Genomic DNA, 23,621 nt, shown 5'->3' with positions numbered 1-23,621 from the left:
CTGCACCAAGTGACATTTCAGTGCATAAATGGTAAAGCAATGCTTTTTTTCCCTTCTGCTCTAGTGTACTGAAGGGCTACTATGCCTTGTTAAAACTGTGTATGTTTACTGTTTCAGTATTGTTATGAATGTTGCCTGATTGCTTACATAAAATATAGCCTATTGCAACAGTATTTGCTAGGAGAAGAAATTAGATAGTAAGCAATTTTGGGTTCGGGCTTAAAATCTGACGGTATCGTTTGGGTAGGGTCGGGCCATGCAGTCTTTGGTACGTGTCGGGTTTATTTTAAGGCCCGTGCAGACCTCTAATCTGCACAGATCTGATGCTGCAAACACATCTGCGTCAAGACACTTCCAGGAGTGCCAGCACAAATATCTCGTATCATGCACATCGACAAGTGCACAGATAACAATTGAATGGCCACTCTTTGATTAATTTTTTCACGGTAGCCATCCGTTAATTTATTAAAGTTGCTTTTCCACACCATTCAAAATAATAGAAGGCAGTCATAAAATTAGCCCACAATACAAAAATCATATCATTTCTGTGCACAAAGATTTTTTAAATTAAAAATAAATACACAATACTAGGAGAAAAGCTTCAGTGTGCATTTTTGGAACACTAATATATAGCCCAATTCTATTAAATTATTGTTTAGCTTACTTTTGAAAATATGCTGGCAAAATTCCCTGTATTAAAAATAAAATAAATTACCAAACGAATAAAAAATTAATTAAAAAAAATGAATTGCCAAGTGAAAAAAATAATATTGTTAGGCCTATATAATTGCCTTTTCTTTACACAAACTTAAATTAGCCTTACCCTGTTCTGTAGATGAAAAAAGTCAGCTGAATGACATTCTCAGAATGTTCTACACTTTTTTCAAGATAATAAACTATCAGAACTATTTGTCCAATGCTGAGTTCACTTTCAGAAAACTAGCCATTGAACATTTTAAAACTTTTAAATATTTTAAATCTAACCCTCTTTACCTCGGATCGCATTTGCTGAGCTTCTTCAGAAAATGTAAATTGCATTATGACGCTAAAATTAATTTTAGATTACAATCAAGTTCAGTTGGTCATTAAAAGTTGCTGGACAAATATGCAGGACATAATGCAGTTTTGATGGCAATGCTTTAGATTAGATGATTGTTCAAAATAGCCTATTGAATATCAGGAATGTATCATGTAAACCCTGATATTACACCTCATCAATTTTTCTGTAATAGCTGCGCACACAGCATATACACATCGATGGATGGTCCTTATACTAAGACCAAAAGTTTCCTCCACTACTTGGTGCAGGTTGCCAGCTTGAACAGGGCCATGACGATTCGCTTTCGGGTCGGAATCGGTGGCAATCTGTGATAGGCGCAACATCAGGACAAATATTACAGTCCTATAAGAAGGGCAACTGCTCCCTTTTGATTGCAATTCCTCATCTTCTGATTGCATTAATTTGTGAAATTAAAATGACAGTAAACTGGCTAATTTCAATGGGGGGGAATTGGGGACATATGGGAGGCGAAAGGTACACGTTAGCGATATACAGTTGTGCTCAAAAGTTTGCATACCCTGGCAGAAATTGTGAAATGTTGGCATTGATTTTGAAAATATGACTGATCATGCAAAAAAATTTCTTTTATTTAAGGATAGTGATCATATGAAGCCATTTATTATCACATAGTTGTTTGGCTCCTTTTTAAATAATAATGATAACAGAAATCACCCAAATGGCCCTGATCAAAAGTTTACATACCCTTGAATGTTTGGCCTTGTTACAGACACACAAGGTGACACACACAGGTTTAAATGGCAATTAAAGGTTAATTTCCCAAACCTGTGGCTTTTTAAATTGCAATTAGTGTCTGTGTATAAATAGTCAATGAGTTTGTTAGCTCTCACGTGGATGCACTGAGCAGGCTAGATACTGAGCCATGGGGAGCAGAAAAGAAATGTCAAAAGACCTGCGTAACAAGGTAATGGAACTTAATAAAGATGGAAAAGGATATAAAAAGATATCCAAAGCCTTGAAAATGCCAGTCAGTACTGTTCAATCACTTATTAAGAAGTGGAAAATTCGGGGATCTCTTGATACCAAGCCAAGGTCAGGTAGACCAAGAAAGATTTCAGCCACAACTGCCAGAAGAATTGTTCGGGATACAAAGGAAAACCCACAGGTAACCTCAGGAGAAATACAGCCTGCTGTGGAAAAAGATGGTGTGGTTGTTTCAAGGAGCACAATACGACGATACTTGAACAAAAATGAGCTGCATGGTCGAGTTGCCAGAAAGAAGCCTTTACTGCACCAATGCCACAAAAAAGCCTGGTTACAGTATGCCCGATAACGCCTTGACACATCTCACAGCTTCTGGCACACTGTAATTTGGAGTGACGAGACCAAAACAGAGCTTTATGGTCACAACCATAAGCGCTATGTTTGGAGAGGGGTCAACAAGGCCTGTAGTGAAAAGAATACCATCCCCACTGTGAAGCATGGTGGTGGCTTACTGATGTTTTGGGGGTGTGTGAGCTCTAAAGGCATGGGGAATCTTTTGAAAATTGATGGCACGATGAATGCAGCATGTTATCAGAAAATACTGGCAGACAATTTGCATTCTTCTGCACGAAAGCTGTGCATGGGACACTCTTGGACTTTCCAGCATGAAAATGACCCTAAGCACAAGGCCAAGTTGACCCTCCAGTGGTTACAGCAGAAAAGGGTGAAGGTTCTGGAGTGGTCGTCACAGTCTCCTGACCTTAATATCATGGAGCCACTCTGGGGAGATCTCAAACGTGCGGTTCATGCAAGACAACCAAAAGACTTTGCATGACCTGGAGGCATTTTGCCAAGACAAATGGGCAGCTATACCACCTGCAAGAATTTGGGGCCTCATAGACAACTATTACAAAAGACTGCACATTGTCATTGATGCTAAAGGGGGCAATACACAGTATTAAGAACTAAGGGTATGCAGACTTCTGAACAGGGGTCATTTCATTATTTTCTTTGTTGCCATGTTTTATTTTATGATTGTGCCATTCTGTTATAACCTACAGTTGAATATGAATCCCATAAGAAATAAAAGAAATGTGTTTTGCCTGCTCACTCATGTTTTCTTTAAAAATGGTACATATATTACCAATTCTCCAAGGGTATGCAAACGATTGAGAACAACTGTACATACATTTCTGTATGGAAAGGGCAGATTTCTTTTGTGATAACTCAAAACTTGTGCAACAAAGTATTTTTTTAAGCATGACGTCATCACGCATTTTCACTTTGTCAGTAACAAAACAGCGTGAAAAATGGATGGAAACTAGGTTAATGAGGATGACTTTTATTAATTTCCATTGATATTTTCTTTTTAGACTTGATGGAAATTAAAGAGGAAAATGAAGAACCAATAGAAGTGAAAATAGAAAGTCAAGAACTGAATGAAGTGAAGGAGGAACATCAGTATCAGAATCCTGGAGCTGGAGAAAAATCTTTTAGTTGCTCAAAGACTGAGAAGAATTCCTCACAAAACAAAACTCAAGCCAAAAAATCCTTCACCTGCCCTCAGTGTGGAAAGAGTTTCACACGGAAAGAAAGTCTTAAAAAGCACATGAGAATTCACACTGGAGAGAAGCCTTTTAAGTGCCCTCAGTGTGGGAAGAGTTTTATGCGCAAAGACAGTCTTAACAAGCACATAAAAATTCATTCTGGAGAGAAGCCTTTCAAGTGCCCTCAGTGTGGAAAGAGTTTTGCATGTAAAGGAAACCTTTTGATACACTTAAGCCTTCACAACGGAGAGAGCCCTTTCACATGCCATCAGTGTGGAAAGAGTTTTATGAGTAAAGACAATCTTAACAAGCACATGAAAATTTACACTGGAGAGAAACCTTTCACTTGCCCTCAGTGTGGAAAGAGTTTCACACAGAAAGATGGTCTTCAGAGACATATGAGAATTCACACTGGAGAGAAACCTTTCAGATGCCTTCAGTGTGGTAATAGTTTCAGGTATAAAGAATACTTTAAAGTACACATGAGAATTCACACTGGAGAGAAGCCTTTCAGATGCCTTCATTGTGGAAAGAGTTTCACAAAGAGAGCAAACCTTAATGATCACATGAGAATTCACACGGGAGAGAAGCTTTGCAAGTGCCATCAGTGTGGAAAGAGTTTCACACAGAAACGAGACCTAAGTGTTCACATGAGAATTCACACTGGAGAGAGACCTTTCACATGCCTTCAGTGTGGTAATAGTTTCATTTCAAAAGGAAACCTTACTGAGCACATGAGAATCCACACTGGAGAGAAACCTTATACATGCCATCAGTGTGGAAAAAGTTTCAGTCGGTCACACACCCTAAAACAGCATGAGAGAGTGCATACTGGAGAAAAGCCATACCACTGCCCTTCATGTGGAAAAAGTTTCCGCCAATCAAAATATTTAAGAAATCATAGAAAAGGGCATTGCCCAGAGTTGTTGGAGTGAGCAAACTGGAGGTAATGCTGTGTTATTGGTATTAAATTCTGAAAAGAAGAAGAAGAAAAAAAAAAAGCATTTCTTCAAAAAGAGCCATCTATATATTCTATCATAAAGGGTCATTTGCTACATTGCATTACCATGATCATGAATCAGCTGTCATTCTATGTAGTAGCTGGGCAAAATAGCAAACACATATAATGTTAAAATTATTAAATGGCAGATTTTCTAAATTAAAAGATGAAATTGTTATGGGACAGTCTGCAACAATCAGGGGCAGTTTCACTAAACAGATTTAGCACGTGATATTTCAGTGCAAATATCTGTGTCTTATTCACTAATCACCTGCAAACTATTTTAGAAGTGGCAATCAGCACTGAAATTGCACTGCATCTTGAGTATTTAAATGAAGTCATTATCATTCCTTTCCGTGCAAAAACATCTCCTTTCTATGTAAATAAGACTCATTGTGTATTGTGCTTCATTCACAGAAATTGTCTGCCGCAATCTGTGCTACAACAGCGAAATGAAATTAGGTGGTAAAATGAATTTTATTTAAAAGAGATGTTGAAGAACATTTTCAACCAATCATATTTGCAGTAATTTATCAAATAATGATCAAATGATGAAGAGTGTTATCTGGCTTATATATACGGATGCGCAGTGTAGACAAGCGCCATTTTGGCTTGTTTAAGAGATGATTAAGGTGTTTGGATCACAGTGATGGTGTACAGTCCCGGAAGGGTGTGTCAAATACGGTGGCTGGCGGCATCCTTCGCTATATAACGCTCAGAAGTGGCCCACAAGATCAGAATTTCACGTGCAAATTGCGTTCAGCAATGATATGTGGGCATGTTTATGCCATTGCTTGATATGTCTAATTACTTAAGTGAATCAGGCACTAAACCAACACAGAGAGTGCGTGCAAAAAAACGTCACTTTTACTGGGTGCAGTTTAATATTAGTGAATTTCCCCCCTCAGTGTTTCGCTTTTCCCTCAGAGGGCACCTGTGCCCTAGGTTCTGGGGCAGGTGGAAGGGAGGACAGGAACTGATAGAAGATAGGAGGTTCGGGAACAAAAGGATGTGTGCTGAAGCCCCAGAGCTGTCTTTGAATGAACAATGTTCTTGTTCTTTTGTACCCAAATGCTATGCATCCAACTATTATTTCTGTTTCTGCTGTTATTCTTATATATGTGTGTGTATGGAATGTTTTGTGATTAGAGTGAAGGGAGTCTCATATAATGGTCGACCGATATATCACAGAGGCCGATAAATCAGCCGATATTCTTAATTTATTAATTATCAGCATCGGACGATACATTTTCCCATTTGGCCGATTGGTTTCTTAAGGCCATGAGGGTGCAGAGAATTGCCTGCTTGTATGTGAAGGAGCGTTTGAGACATGTAAACGACCAATAACAGTTTGTTTTGTTGTTACGTGCCATCGTGTTATTACAATAAAAGACCGGTGTGCAACACAGTGTTATATAAATGGTCCGCATATCAGAGCCACGACGTGTTAAGTGTTCGCCTGTTACCTTCTCCATCTCTCTCCTCAACAGTTCCCTGTATCTGTTAATTGTCTTGTCTAATGGTAAAAAGGCAAATATTCATAAAACTTCAATTATACACCTCGTATATCTCGTTTAAACAGATGGAATTCATGAACCTCATGAAAATCCAGCATTTTCTTCCCTTCCAGTGCTCATCTAATATTTTCCTCTAAAGCGCGTATTCCGTCAGCCAGAATCAAAAACTTCAGGATAAGGATCAGATGTTCCTCTAATAATTCACAAAGCATGATGGTCAGTCCGTGATAATTCAAGCAGGCGATCCACGCCGTTTAAACACTCAGTAGATTGCTGCTGCTTTTGCTGGATCTGCACGAGGGCGTGAGTGCAACTTCAAAGAATGTTAGTGTCCTCTCAGCCTTGTTGGCAAACACACTGCTGTTCTCTACTAATGCATCATCTAGTCAACAAATTAATTACTTTATAATGATATGACAACATATACTATAGTGTACTTTATACATATCAATAATGAAAAGGTGTTTTAAATCCGCATCTGAAGTGTTTCGTTCCATGCAGATTGTAGTCTCATGTCAAAACAAACAGCACAAGGCATCAGTGAAGCGATTTTTTTTATTTCTGCAATCTGTTATCAGTGCCGATTAATCAGCAAAACCGATATATCGGTTGGCCTCTAGTACTGTATGTACAATTGGTTTGACTGGGTCTTTTATGAGAAAATGTGATTGGTAATGTGCAAATACCATACATTGTTGCTGGACTACTGTGTGTACTGTTATTTCCTTCTTCCTAATATATGAACAATTTCTTCATGTGTAAATAAATGACAAGTTCTATGACTAAAGAGAAATCAGAAGAAACTGCTATCTACCATTTAAAATACAATCTTATTTTTTAAAGAATTAAATATTATAAACGTTTATTAATATAACTTATTAATAGGCATTGTATCGGCCACCCTGCACTCTGGATATTGGCATCGGCCATTAAAAAAACTCATATTGGTCGACCACTAGTCTCATAGACTGTTCTGTGGTAAAATGAAACTTTTATCTCTGTTAGATTTGCTTCACCTTTCCGGGTGTCTCATGGTATAAAACCTGTGTTCACAGTCACTAAGTTGTCTCTCGCATAAACCCTGCAATGCTGTATGCATATCCGCAAATCTCAATAAAAGCTCATATAAATCTTGGTCTCGTCCTTGTCTCTGAATGGCCTACAACAAAACCAATGTTAATCTTTCCCAACAAAATTCAAGTGAAAGGAAATGTTTTTTGTTTTTTTACCAGAAACATTAACATTAACCTGATTGCATGTGTGCACACCATTTTATAATGGGGCATGTAACTTAGTAGTGTTTCTCAATCCTTTCCTGGAGTACCACTAACACTACACATTTTCATTTATCTAACTCACCTGATTTTTCTGTCAGCTAAATAGTGGAGTATTCCATGATCTGAACTGAGTCTGTCAAATAAGGAAGACATCCAAAATGTGTAGCGTTAGTGGTATTAAAGGATTTCAAATTTTTAAGCGCATCTCTCAAAATTCGACTAAAGAAAATGCATATCATAGCATGTGTCCTTTTTCTTTTCTTTTTTTTTTTCTTTTTTTTTTTTGCCCCAATTTGGAATGCCCAGTTCCCAATGCACTCTAAGTCCTAGTGGTGGTGTAGTGACTCGCCTCAATCTGGGTGTCGGAGGACGAATCTCAGTTGCCTCCGCGTCTGAGACCGTCAACCCACGCATTTTATCACGTGGCTTGTTGAGCGTGTTACCGCGGAGACATAGTGTGTGTTGAGGCTTCACGCCATCCACCGCAGCATCCATGCACAACTCGCCATGCACCCCACTGAGAGCGAACCACATTATAGCAACCACAAGGAGGTTACCCCATGTGACTCTACCCTCCCTAGCAACCGGGCCAATTTAGTTGCTTAGGAGACCTGGCTGGAGTCACTCAGCACGCCCTGGGATTCGAACTCCAGGGGTGGTAGTTAGCATGTGTCCATCTTAATGGAGCCCGCCTCACCATGATGGAGCAGATGAATTACCTCCTTGCTTCGGGAAGAGTTGTGTTTGCAGTATTGGAGCAATTGTACATCGTTTTAATAAAGGCCGCCAGGAAACGCAGTAGAATCAGTGTAATATCTCATATAATAAGGGCTAAAATATGCTGCCCATACCAACTGACGAGCGTATTGTCATTACGTCCACAAATGGTCAAAACAAGTCATCGCTTTGCGAATAAACTCTAAACCTTAATGCACATTTTGACAGCAGCATGTCTTCCATGCTGCTGCCATAATGTGCTACCGTTTCCGCTGGAGGAGAAGATAAACACTCTTGAACCAATGCAAAGATGTCTTATGGGAGATGTTGCTTGTCAGTAAATAAGCATAGTGGGGCTGATGTCAGGGTACTGGAACATTACTGGAAATGTCAGGTTTTTTAGACGTATAAATTGAAACCAAGATAAATCATGTCAGATCTTTTTCCACCTTTAATGTGATAATGTAACCAACAAAATTTAAGTGAAGAACAAAATGGAAACTTTTTAGGAGAAACAAATAAAAGATGTATATTTATTAACATACATCACTCTATGCTCCTTTCTTTACCCCTGATTGCCTGCAGACTGCTGAGTCCCGCACAGCTTTCTTTACCAATAATAAACTGAAGTACTAAAACTAAATAAGTAACAGTACTGCTATTCACATTTGCATCTCTGAATTCACCCTATATGTATACCCGCATACTCTAACAGATTTACCATTCTCTCTACAGGACTATATGCCAGTTTCTGCTTTTACCTAACTCTTTTGCATAAAGCTGCTTTGCTTTACCCTCGGCCTCTGCAGGAGCATCTTGACTACTCCAATATGTTTGCATTGGACCATTATCTATTATCATTGCTCATAGGGCTGGGTGGTTTTGACACAATTATTTTATTGTTTATCGAGAAATAAATATTTTTTTGCATAAAAACATTGCAAACACTATAGTTAGATACACTGTAAATCCACCAAAGGTTAAATAAGGAGGAGAAAAAGAATTCACAGCACTTGTCTTAATGCCGCTCCTGATCTGATCAGCTGCACGCGTGTGGTGCGCTCCAACTGAATGTGACAATTTAACAACACGGAGACTAATATAAAAGACAGCTGTAATATTCCCAGTATAATTGTACACAGTGTGATTGTAGCTCAGCTTCATCCATCATGCATGTATACACCCGGCTTGAGACCATAACTGGCCTTGACGTGCGCATGTTGATTAACGGTGTCCTTTCTTTTGTTTTTACCCATAATAAAGCGTTAGTTACGTGACAGCTATGGGCGCTTCGTTTCAAATCATATGGATAGGCAATACAGCAGGGTTCCCCAGTTAGTTTTCAGCTAGGGCCAAATTCTGTCAACAATACAATGTAAATGTCCATGGCCTTCGAAGTAATGACAGTTTGTTTTGTGCTGCTGCTATTATTAGTATTACTATTATTACTATTGTTGTTTTTATTATTAAAACAGTCACACATAAATATTGTTATTTTAGTTCTTTCAGTATTAGTATCCTGTTTTATTTTTTTCAAACATTTATGAACATTTTGTTTGTATACAGATACACAAAACTACACAACTTTGCCTTCTGAAAAAAGAAAAAAATAAGGATCTCCATGTGAGTCAAATGTTCCTGCTCATCTCCAAACGGGATCTACTCCACTTTCTCTAATAGCAGATTCAATTATTAGACCTATCAGCATTAATATTGTTATTGTTCTTAAGGATAACAACAAAGTTAACAACAATAATTTCTATAAAGAAAAGACCGTGAGCTAATGTTTTCTTATAAATGATTTTTAATATTAGGCTATGCATCAAATTCTTTTCTGTATGTTATTCTTAATGTGCACTTTTCCACGTGTATTTGTATCACAATACCTTGTGTTATATTATCGAGGCATTAATCCAGATATTAAAAATAGAGTAGTTGGCTTCGGGAGTCCGTTTGGAATATACAGTACTCGTAGCAAAATACAAGTGCAAATATAAATAGGACGTATATTTATGCAACAGCGCTCTTTACTCTTCTCACTCACATAAAAACACAGATTATGTACTCCTCAGAATGCATCAACACCATGGAAAGAACATAATGAAACTGCAGTACAGTATATTAGAGAATCAAACATCCACTGCTCCTTTTACCGTGAAGATTCAGATAGATCGCTAATTATTTCTTTGTTTTGTGACATTTCTTTGTGTATTGCATCTATAGCCAACATTTGGCAAGCGATCATTCTGACCAACTTTGCAAGCTGAGTTGTAATGATCAATTACAGTATTTAATATTTCTGAGCTGCTCAGCGTGAACCTCTAGAGGGTGTGTCTCTATCTGCAGGGTTTATGAATATACACACAAATTGTTTGATATACAATGAGTACTTTCTAGTTAACCTTGATCATTTACAGATATTGATTTCTAGAAAACTTTCTAGATAGAATTGGTTTAGATAAAATGAATACCTACGCTGGCTAAGAAGTATTTTGCAGTTTTTTTAATCTATTATTTCTGAACATATGGATGTATTATATTTTGATTTATTTTACATTTACACTATGTTGATAACATCACCCTGTTGTGCATTTGGTGTGTTTGTACATTTTTCTTGCACACCTTTGTTTCCTATAATGAAAAGAACTTGGATTTCTCTAACCAGGTTGCCTTGCATTCTATTAAAGAACATATCGTAAATCGTGAATCGTCCATAAGTTTGATAAAAATCGAGATTTTATTTTTTTGCCATATCGCCCAGCCCTAATTGCTCATACACTTATAGGGGTTTCTGTGGGTATGATTGCATTCAGTTGAAGTTTAAAAGAGTTTAATCCATTATATCTGTTGGATGTGTGTGCTGATTTTGTTGTAGCTCTCTCTGTATAGGTCTATCCCAAGGATATCTGCAGATGTCTGATTCCCCCCACTTCAAATTTGTTTGCACATTGCATATGTATGCCTTTCCTTGCTCTGTATTAATTTCTTTCATAAGGTATCACAGGTCTTTCTACTGCTCTATGTACAGGGATTTCACCCACTTTCTTGCAGGGATGCTTGTAGGGTTTCTTATGCCTCCATTTACTACTCCACTTGCAGATGTGCAAGGACGTACCAGGGCGAGGCCAGAAATCTCCAAATGAGTGGACCTTGGTGAAACAGGGTGGACCTCTATTCTGTGCCTAATTTCATAGTGAATGTAATGAAGCACGCCCCTTTCCTCAGCCTTTATGAATCAATATTCACTCATTTACTGTACCTAATACTTAGAGTTGCATACCACAACTACTCTCTTGGCTGGTACAAATCTTAATCTTTATGTATGAACAATATATACGACATATAGGCCTATTGTAAAATTTACGGCTTATAGATGTATGTGAGGCTAGTTCAGTGTGACACATATTGTAACACAGGCATATTAATTTTTATATCTCACTTTTAAAAAAACATCTCATACGAAGTGATTCACAAAAAAATATAAAACAACAATAAAAACAAAGGATGAGTACAAGAATCAAAAGCCCCCAAAAATAAAAGTGACAGTTCTAAAAGATATATATAATATATATATATATATATATATATAAGTCTTCTTGTATTCTGAATATGTTACTTTGTGATTGTGATTTGTGAATACATTTTAGAAAGAGTATTTAGTATTTAGCCAAGAATGCTTTTTTAAAGTAAAGAAGGACAGCAATTAAGACAATTATGTTTGTGATCTCTGGGATAGACGGTCTGTTTTATATTCCAAGAAACTTCAGTATATTTGGGCATTGGGGGTTCCCATGTTCCGTCCACTCAGATGACGTCACCTTATGGTTATCTTATAATAGTATATCAGATTTTATCATGCAGCCCTACTGTAATGTCAAGATTTAGAGTGAAAAACATTTTGGTCTATTTCTCACCCAAAAACGGTCAGTCCTATTAAACCACTCGAGTTATACAGATTACCTTTATGCTGTTGTAACAGTATAAAGATGAGCAAGGAGGAGGCGGGAACTGGCTGAACAGTCAACATAAAGGTTTAATGATAAAAATGAACTTAAAACAACATAAATGAACACAGACACACATGGTGCGGCCACGTGCATCTCTCTCTCTCGAACTGGTGCCTCCGGCTCCCCTTTATCTCGCTCTTCCGCTGATCATCTGATTCAGCGCCAGCTGTGCACCCTCATGGCCCGGCCATGCCCTCCTCGTCACAGCTGTCTTTGTCATTTTTGGAGCTTGAATGTTTGGACCTCATTGACTTGCACTGCAAAACATGTTTTGTACTGTTTCAATAAAAACCTGCAGTTTATGTCAAAGGATTTGATATGATTTATCTTGGTTTCATCTTTTACATTTAATTTTTTTTCAAATTTATATAAATATGTTTTCAAATATGTATAAAAATACAATTGTTTATTGTTAGTTCATAGTGCATTAATTAATTGTAACAAGTCACTGGATCTGTCGGAAGGAGGAAGCGGGACTCAGCGTATTCTTTTCTCAATGGAGCCATTTATTTACAATAAACAACGTGGCTTTTCAACACACACACGTAAACACACACACTCAGGCATTTGAAGCGTAGCTCTCGCTACCCTCCAGTGGTCTGGATTGCCCTTCTTATCCCTCTCCGCTCTCACTGCAAACACAAAACTGCTGTTAGAGGTGATTTTCCTACAGGTGTCAATCTTTACCGCACTCACTCTCTTGGCCTAGCTTTCCACAGTTGTTGCTCGGCCACACCCCCATCATCACATACCCCCATCGCCCGACTTAGGCCAGGGAGCCATCCGGCCTGTCACTTACTCCCCCCCCCCATTTCTGGAGAGGAAATCTGCAACAGCCATCTGCGCCCCCGGCCTGTGGACCACCTCGAACTTAAAAGGCTGGAGAGCTAGTTACCAACAGGTGATCCACGCGTCGGCATCCTTCATGCGATGGAGCCACTGGAGCGGGGCGTGGTCTGAACAGAGGGTGAAAGCACGTCCTAACAGATAATACCGGAGGGTGAGGACTGCCCACTTGATGGCCAAACACTCCTTCTCGATTGTGCTGTACTTGGTCTCACCGAGAGCTTGCGACTAATGTTGTGGAATATTTTTTATCAAGTTAAATATAAATTAATAAAGTATAATCAATGGAAATATAGCCATTTTTGTCTACAATTATTTCTGATGGTCAAGTATGGATTTTACTGTGTGTGTGTGTAGAAGCCTGTGTAAAGGAGGCCCCTCAAAATGGAATATGTTATCACATATGGTACTCATATATGGTAATCTTGAGTCTCATGTTTTGACACTAGAGGAAATATATAGGATAAGGCTCCATAAAGAGATGGAGAGGGGCCTCTCAAATAGTTTCATGTTCTCTAACAGTCTGAAGACACAGAACAAAATGTATGGGGTGTATTGGTCACGACCCTAGGTGAATGTGTTTATAGGCATGTTTGAATATAGAAAGTTAGCAGACTGACTCGGCTTTGCTACCTCTGATAATAAAGTCTATCTTCTGGCATCAAAACCTTAAGACTTTGAGAGTGATTCTTAATAAAGGCGGCAGAAGCCGCAACAAATTGGCGCCCAACGTGGGGCACTGGAAAGGAGCAGAATGAAACACCATGACAGGCTAGCTGGACGAGCAACTTTAACAGTGGCCACTTAAAAAGGTAAGCATTTTTTGCTTATATAATTAGTTTGTGTTGCTTGCCAGAACCTGGCCTTGATGGATAACAATAAATGAAAAGCAGATACAATTTAAAAAAAAAAGAATTATAAAAAAAGCCAGGAAGACAAGAGAGGCAAATCCTGCAGGTCACCTAAGAGGGGGGAAGAATAGTTGCATTTTAGAATTTTATTGTGTTCTTTGAGAGCTCTGTGTTTAGAAAGGCCTTGTGTTTGTGTGAAAGTTTCTGTGTCTGTGAGAGTGTTGGTGTGACTGTGGATGTATGAGAAAATGAGTTCTGTATCTTGTGGACAATTTATTGTCACACTTGAGAGGAGAGTATGAGAGAATGAGCCCTGAATAAAAAAGGGGACAAAGAATGACTGTATGAGCCCATACAACTGGGACAAGTATATATGAGAATATATATGTGTGTGAAATAATGAACCCAAACAAATGGGACAAGTATATATGACAATATATATGTATGAGAAATTTGAGCCCCACACAATAAAGGGTCTTTTATGAGCTTATGTACTGAATAGTGAAGGTGAAACAAATTAGAAAAATTGTTGGCTTTACGGATTATTGTAGTAGGAAATAAATTAAAATAGTAAGATATACATTCATCTTCTAAATGTAATGATTTATCTAAATGAAGGGTGATAAAATAATGTTTCATTCTTTGTGTGCCAAGTAAAAATAACTTGGAAGGAAAAAAAAATAAAGAAATAAGGATTCAGCTTATCTAAGAAAAAGTAGCTGTTATTGTGGTTTGGCACTATTTGGATAGTGATCCTAGAAGTAAATTGACAACATATTGGAAATGTATACTAGTATGTTGTATAATAATTATTACAATTAAAGTGTATGTTATGGAAATTGGTTTATAAATAAATAAAAATAACTGAATTTCTTTAGGAAGATCATATTAACTGAACAAATAAAATTGTCCAAAAATAAAAATTGTCACAAATACAAAATACAGTGATATATTTTTCCTAAAAATAGGATTTGGTGTATTATAGGAAAAATCATGGCAGCCACTCCTGTGGACATATTAGGATTAAAATATCCATTGTGTAAAGAACTTATAGGTAAGCTTTCAAGCAAATGGCAAAAAAGAACCAAAGATATGATGACAAAAAGGTCAAAGGAAGGGACATTTGATGTAGCGTTGTGCGAGGAAATGGAAACTTTGATAAAAAATTATAAAACTAAAGATAAGAGTAAAAAAAATAAAAAGAGAAACAAAAAGGGAAAAAGAGAGAGAAGTGCTAGCCCTGTTCAAAAAGGAAGGAGAAAATTATTTGAAAAATATAAGACAGGCAAGAAAAATACTGAAGGATGCAGAAAAAGAGATGGGTACAAAAGGAGAAGTCCTTGTTAAACCACCTCCATATGTGCCTTCGGAAGGTCAGTTCACAATACTCAAGGGAACTGTAGAGGTTTTAGGAGAAATGCAGATGGAGGGACATGTGGAGTTAGAAAAAGAAAGACAAACAAAACTGGGAGTGAGACCAAAGAAGAAACAGGATAGGAAAAGTGAGAGAAACTTGCCTTTAGATTGTTATGAACAGGCACGGACAGCGTTAGAGAAAATAAAAGTACGGTAAGAAAAAGAAAAAGAATGTGAAGAAGAACCGATAGGGCAAGTGAGAAATGAACAAGAGGAGATTGAAGCAGAAGCGCAAGTAATAGAAGCACAAATTAATAGGAAAATTCGAGAAACAGAAAAATTAATGCAAGACAGATAAATTGGTGAGAAATAGAAGTAGCCTATTAGACAGTAGGGATATAGAAAGTGAAGAGGAGTCATCATTTGATGGAGGAAGGTGGGCACAGGGAAGAGAAAGAGGAAGGCTTAGACCATTGGCACAGCAACTCCCCATTTTAATTAAAGTAACACAGGGACAGTATGTGCCTTGGGATACACAGGACCTTGAGTGGCTGATCTCTCGCCTCCCTGATATCCAAGAGGGGGCTGGGAAGTGGATTAGAGAGTTTGAAGAACAAACAATGGGCAGACTCTTAGCTGTAGGGGACATTAAAGCACTCCTGGCAAAAATTGTAGGAGGAGCAAAGATGGAAGAAATCCTTCAAACATCTGGTCTGAATAGAGCTGTGGACTCTTGTTACATGGATGGAACTGTTTTTGATGCATACTGTCCAGCTGTGTGGCAGACAATGCATGCTGAGTATCCAACCAGATTACATAGCTGGGGGAAACAGAAAACCCAATCACATATGTCCAGAGACAACTGAAAAGATGGAAGGAAGAAACTGAAGGGAATCCAGAGGGAGACCCATTAATGGCTACATTGTTTAGAAATGCTGTGATAGATGCCATTCCACAAGCTGTAAAGAGCAAGCTGGAGGATGTGGTTGGCTTAACCTCCGAAACACACAAAGAGTTTTGTGATCATGTGACTCATGCAGTGGAGCAATACAGAAAAAATGAACAAAAGCTCAAGAACCAAGAGAAAGAGCTACAGAGAAAACTGACTCAGTTACAGCTTGAAGAACTAACACATAAGCATAAGAAAAAGATTCAAGCTACAGTAAAGAAAAAAGAATCAGAGCAAATGACAGTAATGGCTCCTGTAAATGCTCCACCACCAACTATCCAGCTGAATCCACCTACAGCAATCCCTACAAATGCACACCAGATCCCTGCACCCATTGTCAATGTCTATGCTCAACAGCCGGGGATGATGGGATGGAAAAGAAAACCATCACAAGAGGGACAGAGAGGAAGAGGCAGCCCTAATTATTTTCCTCCGAGAATGTGCTGGGGATGTGGACAGCCTGGACATAATAGGAGCGATTGCCCCATAAGTCCATGGCAACAGCCACCTGGGGGTGGAAGGGGGGGGGAGTTGGCAGCAGCCCTTTCAGGGTCCATCTGAAGGCCCAGTAAACCCTTGGGGAGGTCCAAATCAAGGATATTAGGGATGCCCAGAGAATCCTACAGGGGAGAGTCAGCTTCCAATTTTAACAACCAATGCTGATCAAGAACCTATGCTGCAGGTTAAAATAGAGGGAGAAACCACACCCATGCTAGTAGACACAGGAGCGGTTTACACGTGTGTAAATTCAAATTATGCCTCACATCTCCCCTTGTCTGGAAAATTTGCAAAGACAGTAGTATTCTCGGCGCAAATGCAGCTAATTCCTATGACCTCTCCAGTGTGTCTACAAACTAAAAACAAAAGTGCAACTATACCTATCCTAGTATCAAATCAGACTCCTGTTAATTTGTTAGGGAGAGAAGCATTATGTAAATTGGGACTTCAAATTTGGTGTTCTCCAGAGGGAGTGTATATAGACTTACAGGGAATAAGAACTCAAATGATGATTTCTGAGCCAGGAGCAAATGTGTACTGGATAGGACAGATAGAAAATGATGTGAGACAAACAATTAATAAATGGGGAAAGTTTACTGAAGCACAGATTCCTGAAGCACATTTGCCAAAATCAGAATTTCACTGTACGATGATATATGATCCTGAGAGAGATGCAAAAATAGAAAAGAAATGGAAGGAAGGAACTGAAGGACAAAAAATCTAATTGACCTCACAATACATCATAATAGGTAAACAAGGAGCAGCTTTGAATATAACTGAGAGTGAATTTGCAAAAAATTGGTTTAATGTAACAGATTCTGCTCCACATGTATCCTTATATGTAGGGAGAAATTGGAAAGCAAAAGATTTAGGGCCAATGATGAAAAAAGCTAAACGGTGCCAATGGGAACCAACAGTAAATCCACTGATTTTTCATTCTGCTGACAAAAATTACATCACAATTTTGTGTGAAACTATATTGATGGGTACTCCTCAGGAAGTAGTCATTAGTAAAAAAAAAAATACAAACGCAGATGATAACAACACCCAAATTGGTAGAGACTATAGATGCTGAACTGTTTAAGGAAGTGGAGCGTCAGGTACCAAATGAGTTATGGTCTCAGCATGACACCAATGTAGGACTGGTAAATTCAGCCAGCCCAATTAGAATACAACTTAAGCCAGGTGCATCACTGCCAAGAAAATCACAGTACCCTTTGCGGCCTGAGGCTGAAACAGGCATAAAAGACACTATTGAAGGTCTAATGAAAGCAGGAGTGTTAATGGAAACAAACAGTTACTGTAATACTCCAATTTTTCCTGTGGTCAAAGCAAACAAATGTAAATGGTGCCTCGTTCATGACTTACAATCAATCAATGATATAGTAGAAGATTGGCCAGCTGATGTTCCAAACCCACACACGCTGCTGACAAATGTCCCTCCTGATCCTGAATACTGTGATTGATTTATGCTCTGACTTTTTCAGTGTTCTGGTAGCAGAGGAAAGTAGACACTTGTTTACATTCACATATGCTGGTAAACAGTATACCTATACCAGAATGCCGCAGGGATTTAAACACTCGCCACATATATTCAATCAAGTTCTCAAGGCTGATTTAGAAGACCTAATGATAGACAGTACTCTGCTGCAGTATGTAGATGATTTGATGATTTGATCCACATCATTGGAACAATGTCATAGAGATCCTATTAAAGTGCTTACTAAATTCGCTCAAGGAGGTCACAAGGCATCCAAAACAAAACTACAGTATTGCCAACCACAGGTTGAATATTTAGGACGACTGATCTCATATGACACGAAAGCTATAGCCCCAGATCACTAAGAAGGCATAAGTAAAACACCATTGCCACAAACAGTAGGACAGATGATGACTTTCTTAGGAATGACGAGCTTCAGTTCTGATTGGATAGAGGAATATGCAGTAAAAACAGCTCCACTGAGAGAAATCATGAAACAAGCAGGACTGCAAAATTTAAGTATTCCACTAAGATGGAATACAGATGCGATGCTAGCATTTGAATCTATAAAGAAAGAATTACAAAGGGCACCTGCCCTCTGTAATCCCGACTACACTATACCGTTTCACCTGTATGTGGCAAACAGAGCTGATGGCTATGCATCAGCTGTATTGATTCAAGAGACTTGCAGTGGTAGGAAAAAAACAACCCATAGCTTACTATAGCACTAAGCTGGACAATGTAGCACAAAGTTACCCACCATGTTACCGACAAGGCCTTGTAGCAGTATATTACACATATGACAAAGAATATACATTAACTATGGGGTACCCAGTAACCATTTATATGCATCACAAAATTGTGGAGTTACTAGAATAAGTCAAATTTGTTCTGACTCAAGCCCACATTCTAGCATATTCATCATTACTTACATATCCAGATGTTACCATTAAGCGATGTAATACAGTTAATCCAGCTGAATTGATTCCTTTGGCTTATGAAGGTGAGCTACATGTTTGTGTGGCTAATTCAGTGGCATTCACTAGGCTACAGCCAGATCTTGAGTCTACGGCAATCTTTGAGGCAGAAGTCACTTACTTGGTGGATGGTTCCAGTTTTATAGATTATTTGGGAACTCATAGAGGATATTCAGTAGTAAAGAAAAACATGGATGAATTTCTGCCTGTAATATCCCAACAGTGTGTACAGCCTTGCTCTGCTCAATTAGCAGAATTAAAAGCTCTCACGACTGCATGTCAATTAGCAAAGGTACAAACAGCAAATATTTTCACTGATTCAACTTATGCTCATGGTGTATGTCATCTGTTTGGAGCAATGTGGAAACAGAGAGGCTTCAAAAAGAGTGAAGGAACTCCTATTCAACATGCTGAACAGATAGGTCAATTAATTTCTGCTATGATGCTACCAAAACGATTAGCAATCATCAAATGTCAGGCTCATAAAAAAAGGAAATGACTATATCATTAAGGGTAACAACAAAGCAGATTTGGAAGCTAAAAAGCATCAGGATGTCAGGTAGCAATATTAGCTCCAGTAGTTCTTATAGAACCACAACCTCAATTGGATGATATTATTCGAATTCAACAACAAGCAGGTCCTTATGAACACTCCATGTGGCAACAAAGAGGAGCCACGAAAGACACACAAGATATTTGGCGTTCACATGAAGGACAAATTGTTGCACCAACCACACTTTTAAACATTCTTATTCCAGATGCGCATGGTTTTGACCATTGCGCGAGGGGGGAAGTGATAAAACAAATTAAACAGCAGGGATAATAGTCTCCATACTTACATGCAGTGATAGACGATTTTCTGTCCACATGTGAACTTTGTGCCAAAAACAATGTTAGGAAAGGAACAGCGACACCAATAAGCCACATACCAATACCAGAAGGACCATTCAAGCACCTGGTAATGGATTATGTGGACATGATAAAGCGAGTACAAGGCAAAAAATATATGCTTGTGGTAATAAACAGATTTAGCAGATGGGTAGAAGCAATACCATCAGCAGATGAGGGGGCAGGAACAGTAATTCAATTTCTAACAAGAGAAGTAATCCCTAGATTTGGAATACCATCAGAAATAAGTTCAGATAATGGATCAGCATTCATTCAAAAAACTGTAAAACAAGTATTGCAACAATTGAAAATAAAACAGAGGCTAGGGTGTGTTTATCACGCACAACCCCATGGGATAGTAGAAAGGGTGAATGGTACCTTCAAGGACAAACTTAACAAATATGTGAAAGTACTAAACTCAACTGGATTGATGCTTTACCTCTTGCGCTAATGAGCCATCGCATGCAAACTAACAGAAGCATGCACTTAACATCACATGAGATGCTTACGGGTCGACCCATGCCTGTAGAGGTCCCTACAAAGGACCCCCTCTAGAGCAATTGCAAATGGAACTTAGGTCTTATATGAAGAAACTAACTGCAATATATAAAGCTATCCATTTACAGGAAAAAAGAAAGGAGCCTGAAGAGGAGACAGGGACATCTTGTCCAGTCGTCCCAGGTGACCAAGTATATTTGAGGGTATGCAGGAGAAAGTGGAATGAGCCCAGGAGAGAGGGACCTTACAAAGTGGTGACAGCTACTCCAACAGAAGTCCAAGTGGAAGGAAGCACCACCTGGTATCATCTAAACCACTGCACAAGAGTTCCCAGGGTAAGGAAGGAAAGAGAGGGAGAGAGACTTGAAACAGGCGATACAGAAGAAAGTGAGGAGAGACCAGAGACAAAGGACGAAAGAGTGCAAAATTGCAAAAGCTCAGAAAGAGATACACAAACAGCTAAGCAAAGCAGAAAGAATCAAGAGAGTGGAAGGAATGGGTCCAATAGCATGTCTAATGATCATCACATATTTACTGCATCTGATACTCCAAGCTCAAGCCACAATCAATACTACCCAAACTTCTCTACTACAAGCCCAAACTACAGCCAACACCACTGCTAAAAGTTTTAACCAGACTTCCCTACAATTGATTTTTCAGCCCTCGGTCAGACCCAGCAACAACTCAATAATAACCCCAACAGAACAAGAATTGAATAAAGAACAGAAGATATCAAAACAACATAGAAACATTAATAATGATATCAATAGTAATGAAAAAATTAATTAATTGTTTATAGGAAACAGCGCAAAATAACGAATGGTACGAATGGGCAACGTTTACAGCAAGAGAGACAGGTATGGAAAATTGCTTACTGTGCTCCAAATCACCCTTAAATAAGGTAATAGTAGTTCCAAATCCACATGACTATCAAAAATGTGCTGAATTTAATAGAAACTTTTGTCATCTAGAAAAGCATTTTAGACCCTACTGTTTAGCTGAGTGTTTGGCTTTTGTGGGTAATTCCATCCTTAAGGAGCAATTTAATAAACCACATTGGGGAGATTGGTGTAGATATTGGAATGTAAAAGAAAAATTAAAATAAAAGAAAGAAAGGTAGAAATCCCAAAATGGTACAACATAGATTATAGCCAAGAGTATGAGTGCTATAATAAGCCTGAAGGAACTGTTGATATGGGAAAATTCAAGGGAAGATGTGCTACTATTTGGTACTTAGACAAAACAAATGCTTGGCGATCAAATGTACCTGTAAGAGTCCCAATACTTCAAGCACAAGGATTAGGAAAGGGAATGAAAATATATCCAGAAGAATGTGAAAATCAAACTATAGTGTTACCTTCAATAGAATTATATAAGGATCAGACAATAGTGGTGGCAGATTTTTTTTTTTTTTGGGTCTGTGGAAAAGAACGACTTAGGGCCTCCTTACCACTAGGATGGAAAGGAATATGTGTTAGAGTACGACTGATCCAGGAAATTGCCATGGCACAGTAGGAATTAGGACAATTCATAAAGGAAGATAAGAATATAACTAAAAGAGCTTATAAAACAAACCCTAATGTGTATATAGATTCAATTGGTCAACCCAGGAGTATACCTAATGAATTTAAAGCTTGAGATGAAGTCAAAGCAGGGTTTGAATCAATATTCGTTTGGATCACACAAAATGAAAACACAGAATGGATCAATCATATTTACTATAATCAACAAAGTTTTATTAATTACACTGATGATGCTTTATCTGCATTAGGAGAACAAGTACATAAAACAAGTAGGATGACATGGCAAAACAGGCAGGCTCTTAATTGGTTATTGGCAGACAAAGGGGGTGTATGTGTTATGTTTGGAGATCAGTGTTGTACTTTTATACCAAATAATACTGCTCCAGGAGGAACATTTATTGAAGTCATGATTAAATTAAAAAACGTAAGAACCGAAGTTAAAGCAAATGCTGGAAGATAATCAAATGTGGTATTGGTTTGATCTAAAGTTAGGAGCATGGGGAGCATGGTTTGCTAAATTGGGAACATTTTTGGGAATTGCAATAATGATAGGAGGGCTATTGTTTTGTTGTGTACTTCCTTTATTGAGGTCACTAGTTATCAAAGCCACAGTTAAGCAGATGGAAATGCTAAGATGTCAAGATAATTTGAAAGTGATATTAGAGGGTAACCAAAGTGTATATTAACAGGATTGGCTTTATAAACCAAATTGGGATTCACAAACATTGGATGGGAATTCAAGGACCACAAATGAAGACGAAGAAGATGAATAAAGATGAGCCACACCCTGGGTGTAAGTGCTAGCCTAACCTCTCCCCCAAAGGATGACCCTCTACGATACGCAAAGTATCTGGGTTGAAGATATGTACACTACAAAAAAGAACTCTTGATTAGGATGAATATTTTGTTTTATGTTTGATATCCTCTACGTAACTATGACAAACACAAGCAAGGCTGAACCAATTGCACGCTCATGCTTATAACATGCTTATATGTTACATTTATTGAATGAATAAGAGAACAGAATCTTTTACTCCGTTCTTAATCAAAATTGAATGGAGACCTTTGGTTCTGTAATCTCCAACGGAGTGCGGTTGCATAATCTGGTCAATGGTAATGAAGCTGTGTGACTTAACTTAGTCACTAGATAGCATAACTGAGGCAACTGAATTATGAAACTGCACTCTGGATAAAGACAGTGAAGGTGAGACTTATGTAAGTCTCAGAGGGGGGATATGTGGAATATTTTTTATCAAGTTAAATATAAATTAATCAAGTATAATCAATGTAAATATAGCCATTTTTGTCTACAATTATTTCTGATGGTCAAGCATGGATTTTACTGTGTGTGTGTGTGTGTGTAGAAGCCTGTGTAAAGGAGGCCCCTCAAAATGGAATATGTGATCACATAGGGCACTCATATAAGGTAATCTTGAGTCTCATGTTTTGACACTAGAGGAAATATAGGATAAGGCCCCCGAAGAGAGATGGAGAGGCCTCTCAAATAGTTTCATGTTCTCTAGCAGTCTGAAGACACAGAACAAAATGTATTGGGTGTATTGGTCACGCCCTAGGTGAATGTGTATATAGACATGTTTGAATACAGAAAGTTAGTTACTCTGCAGACTGACTCGGCTTTGCTATCTCTGAAAATAAAGTCTATCTTCTTTAGTGATTCTTCATAAAGG

The 23,621-nt window shown here is 38.3% G+C and overlaps 2 protein-coding genes across 3 annotated transcripts in view; one reads left to right on the top strand and one right to left on the bottom strand.

Moving 5' to 3' along the window:
* The window catches only part of LOC127450374 (gastrula zinc finger protein XlCGF57.1-like), a 306,871-nt gene extending 293,352 nt beyond the window's left edge, over window positions 1-13,519 (top strand). For both annotated transcript variants that reach the window (XM_051714454.1, XM_051714452.1), the window contains exon 2: window positions 3,376-13,519. In XM_051714454.1, the coding sequence (XP_051570414.1) occupies window positions 3,376-4,484 (1,109 nt within the window). In that variant the 3' untranslated portion in view covers window positions 4,485-13,519. The remainder of the gene's footprint in view (window positions 1-3,375) is intronic.
* The window catches only part of LOC127450334 (gastrula zinc finger protein XlCGF57.1-like), a 310,096-nt gene that overhangs the window by 214,731 nt on the left and 71,744 nt on the right, over window positions 1-23,621 (bottom strand). The gene's annotated exons all lie outside the window — the stretch shown is intronic.

Source organism: Myxocyprinus asiaticus, chromosome 13, assembly GCF_019703515.2.
Source record: "Myxocyprinus asiaticus isolate MX2 ecotype Aquarium Trade chromosome 13, UBuf_Myxa_2, whole genome shotgun sequence".
Classification (NCBI taxonomy): domain Eukaryota; kingdom Metazoa; phylum Chordata; class Actinopteri; order Cypriniformes; family Catostomidae; genus Myxocyprinus; species Myxocyprinus asiaticus.
The sequence above is the reverse complement of the archived record's forward strand: the minus strand, read 5'-3'. Positions and strand labels throughout refer to the sequence as shown.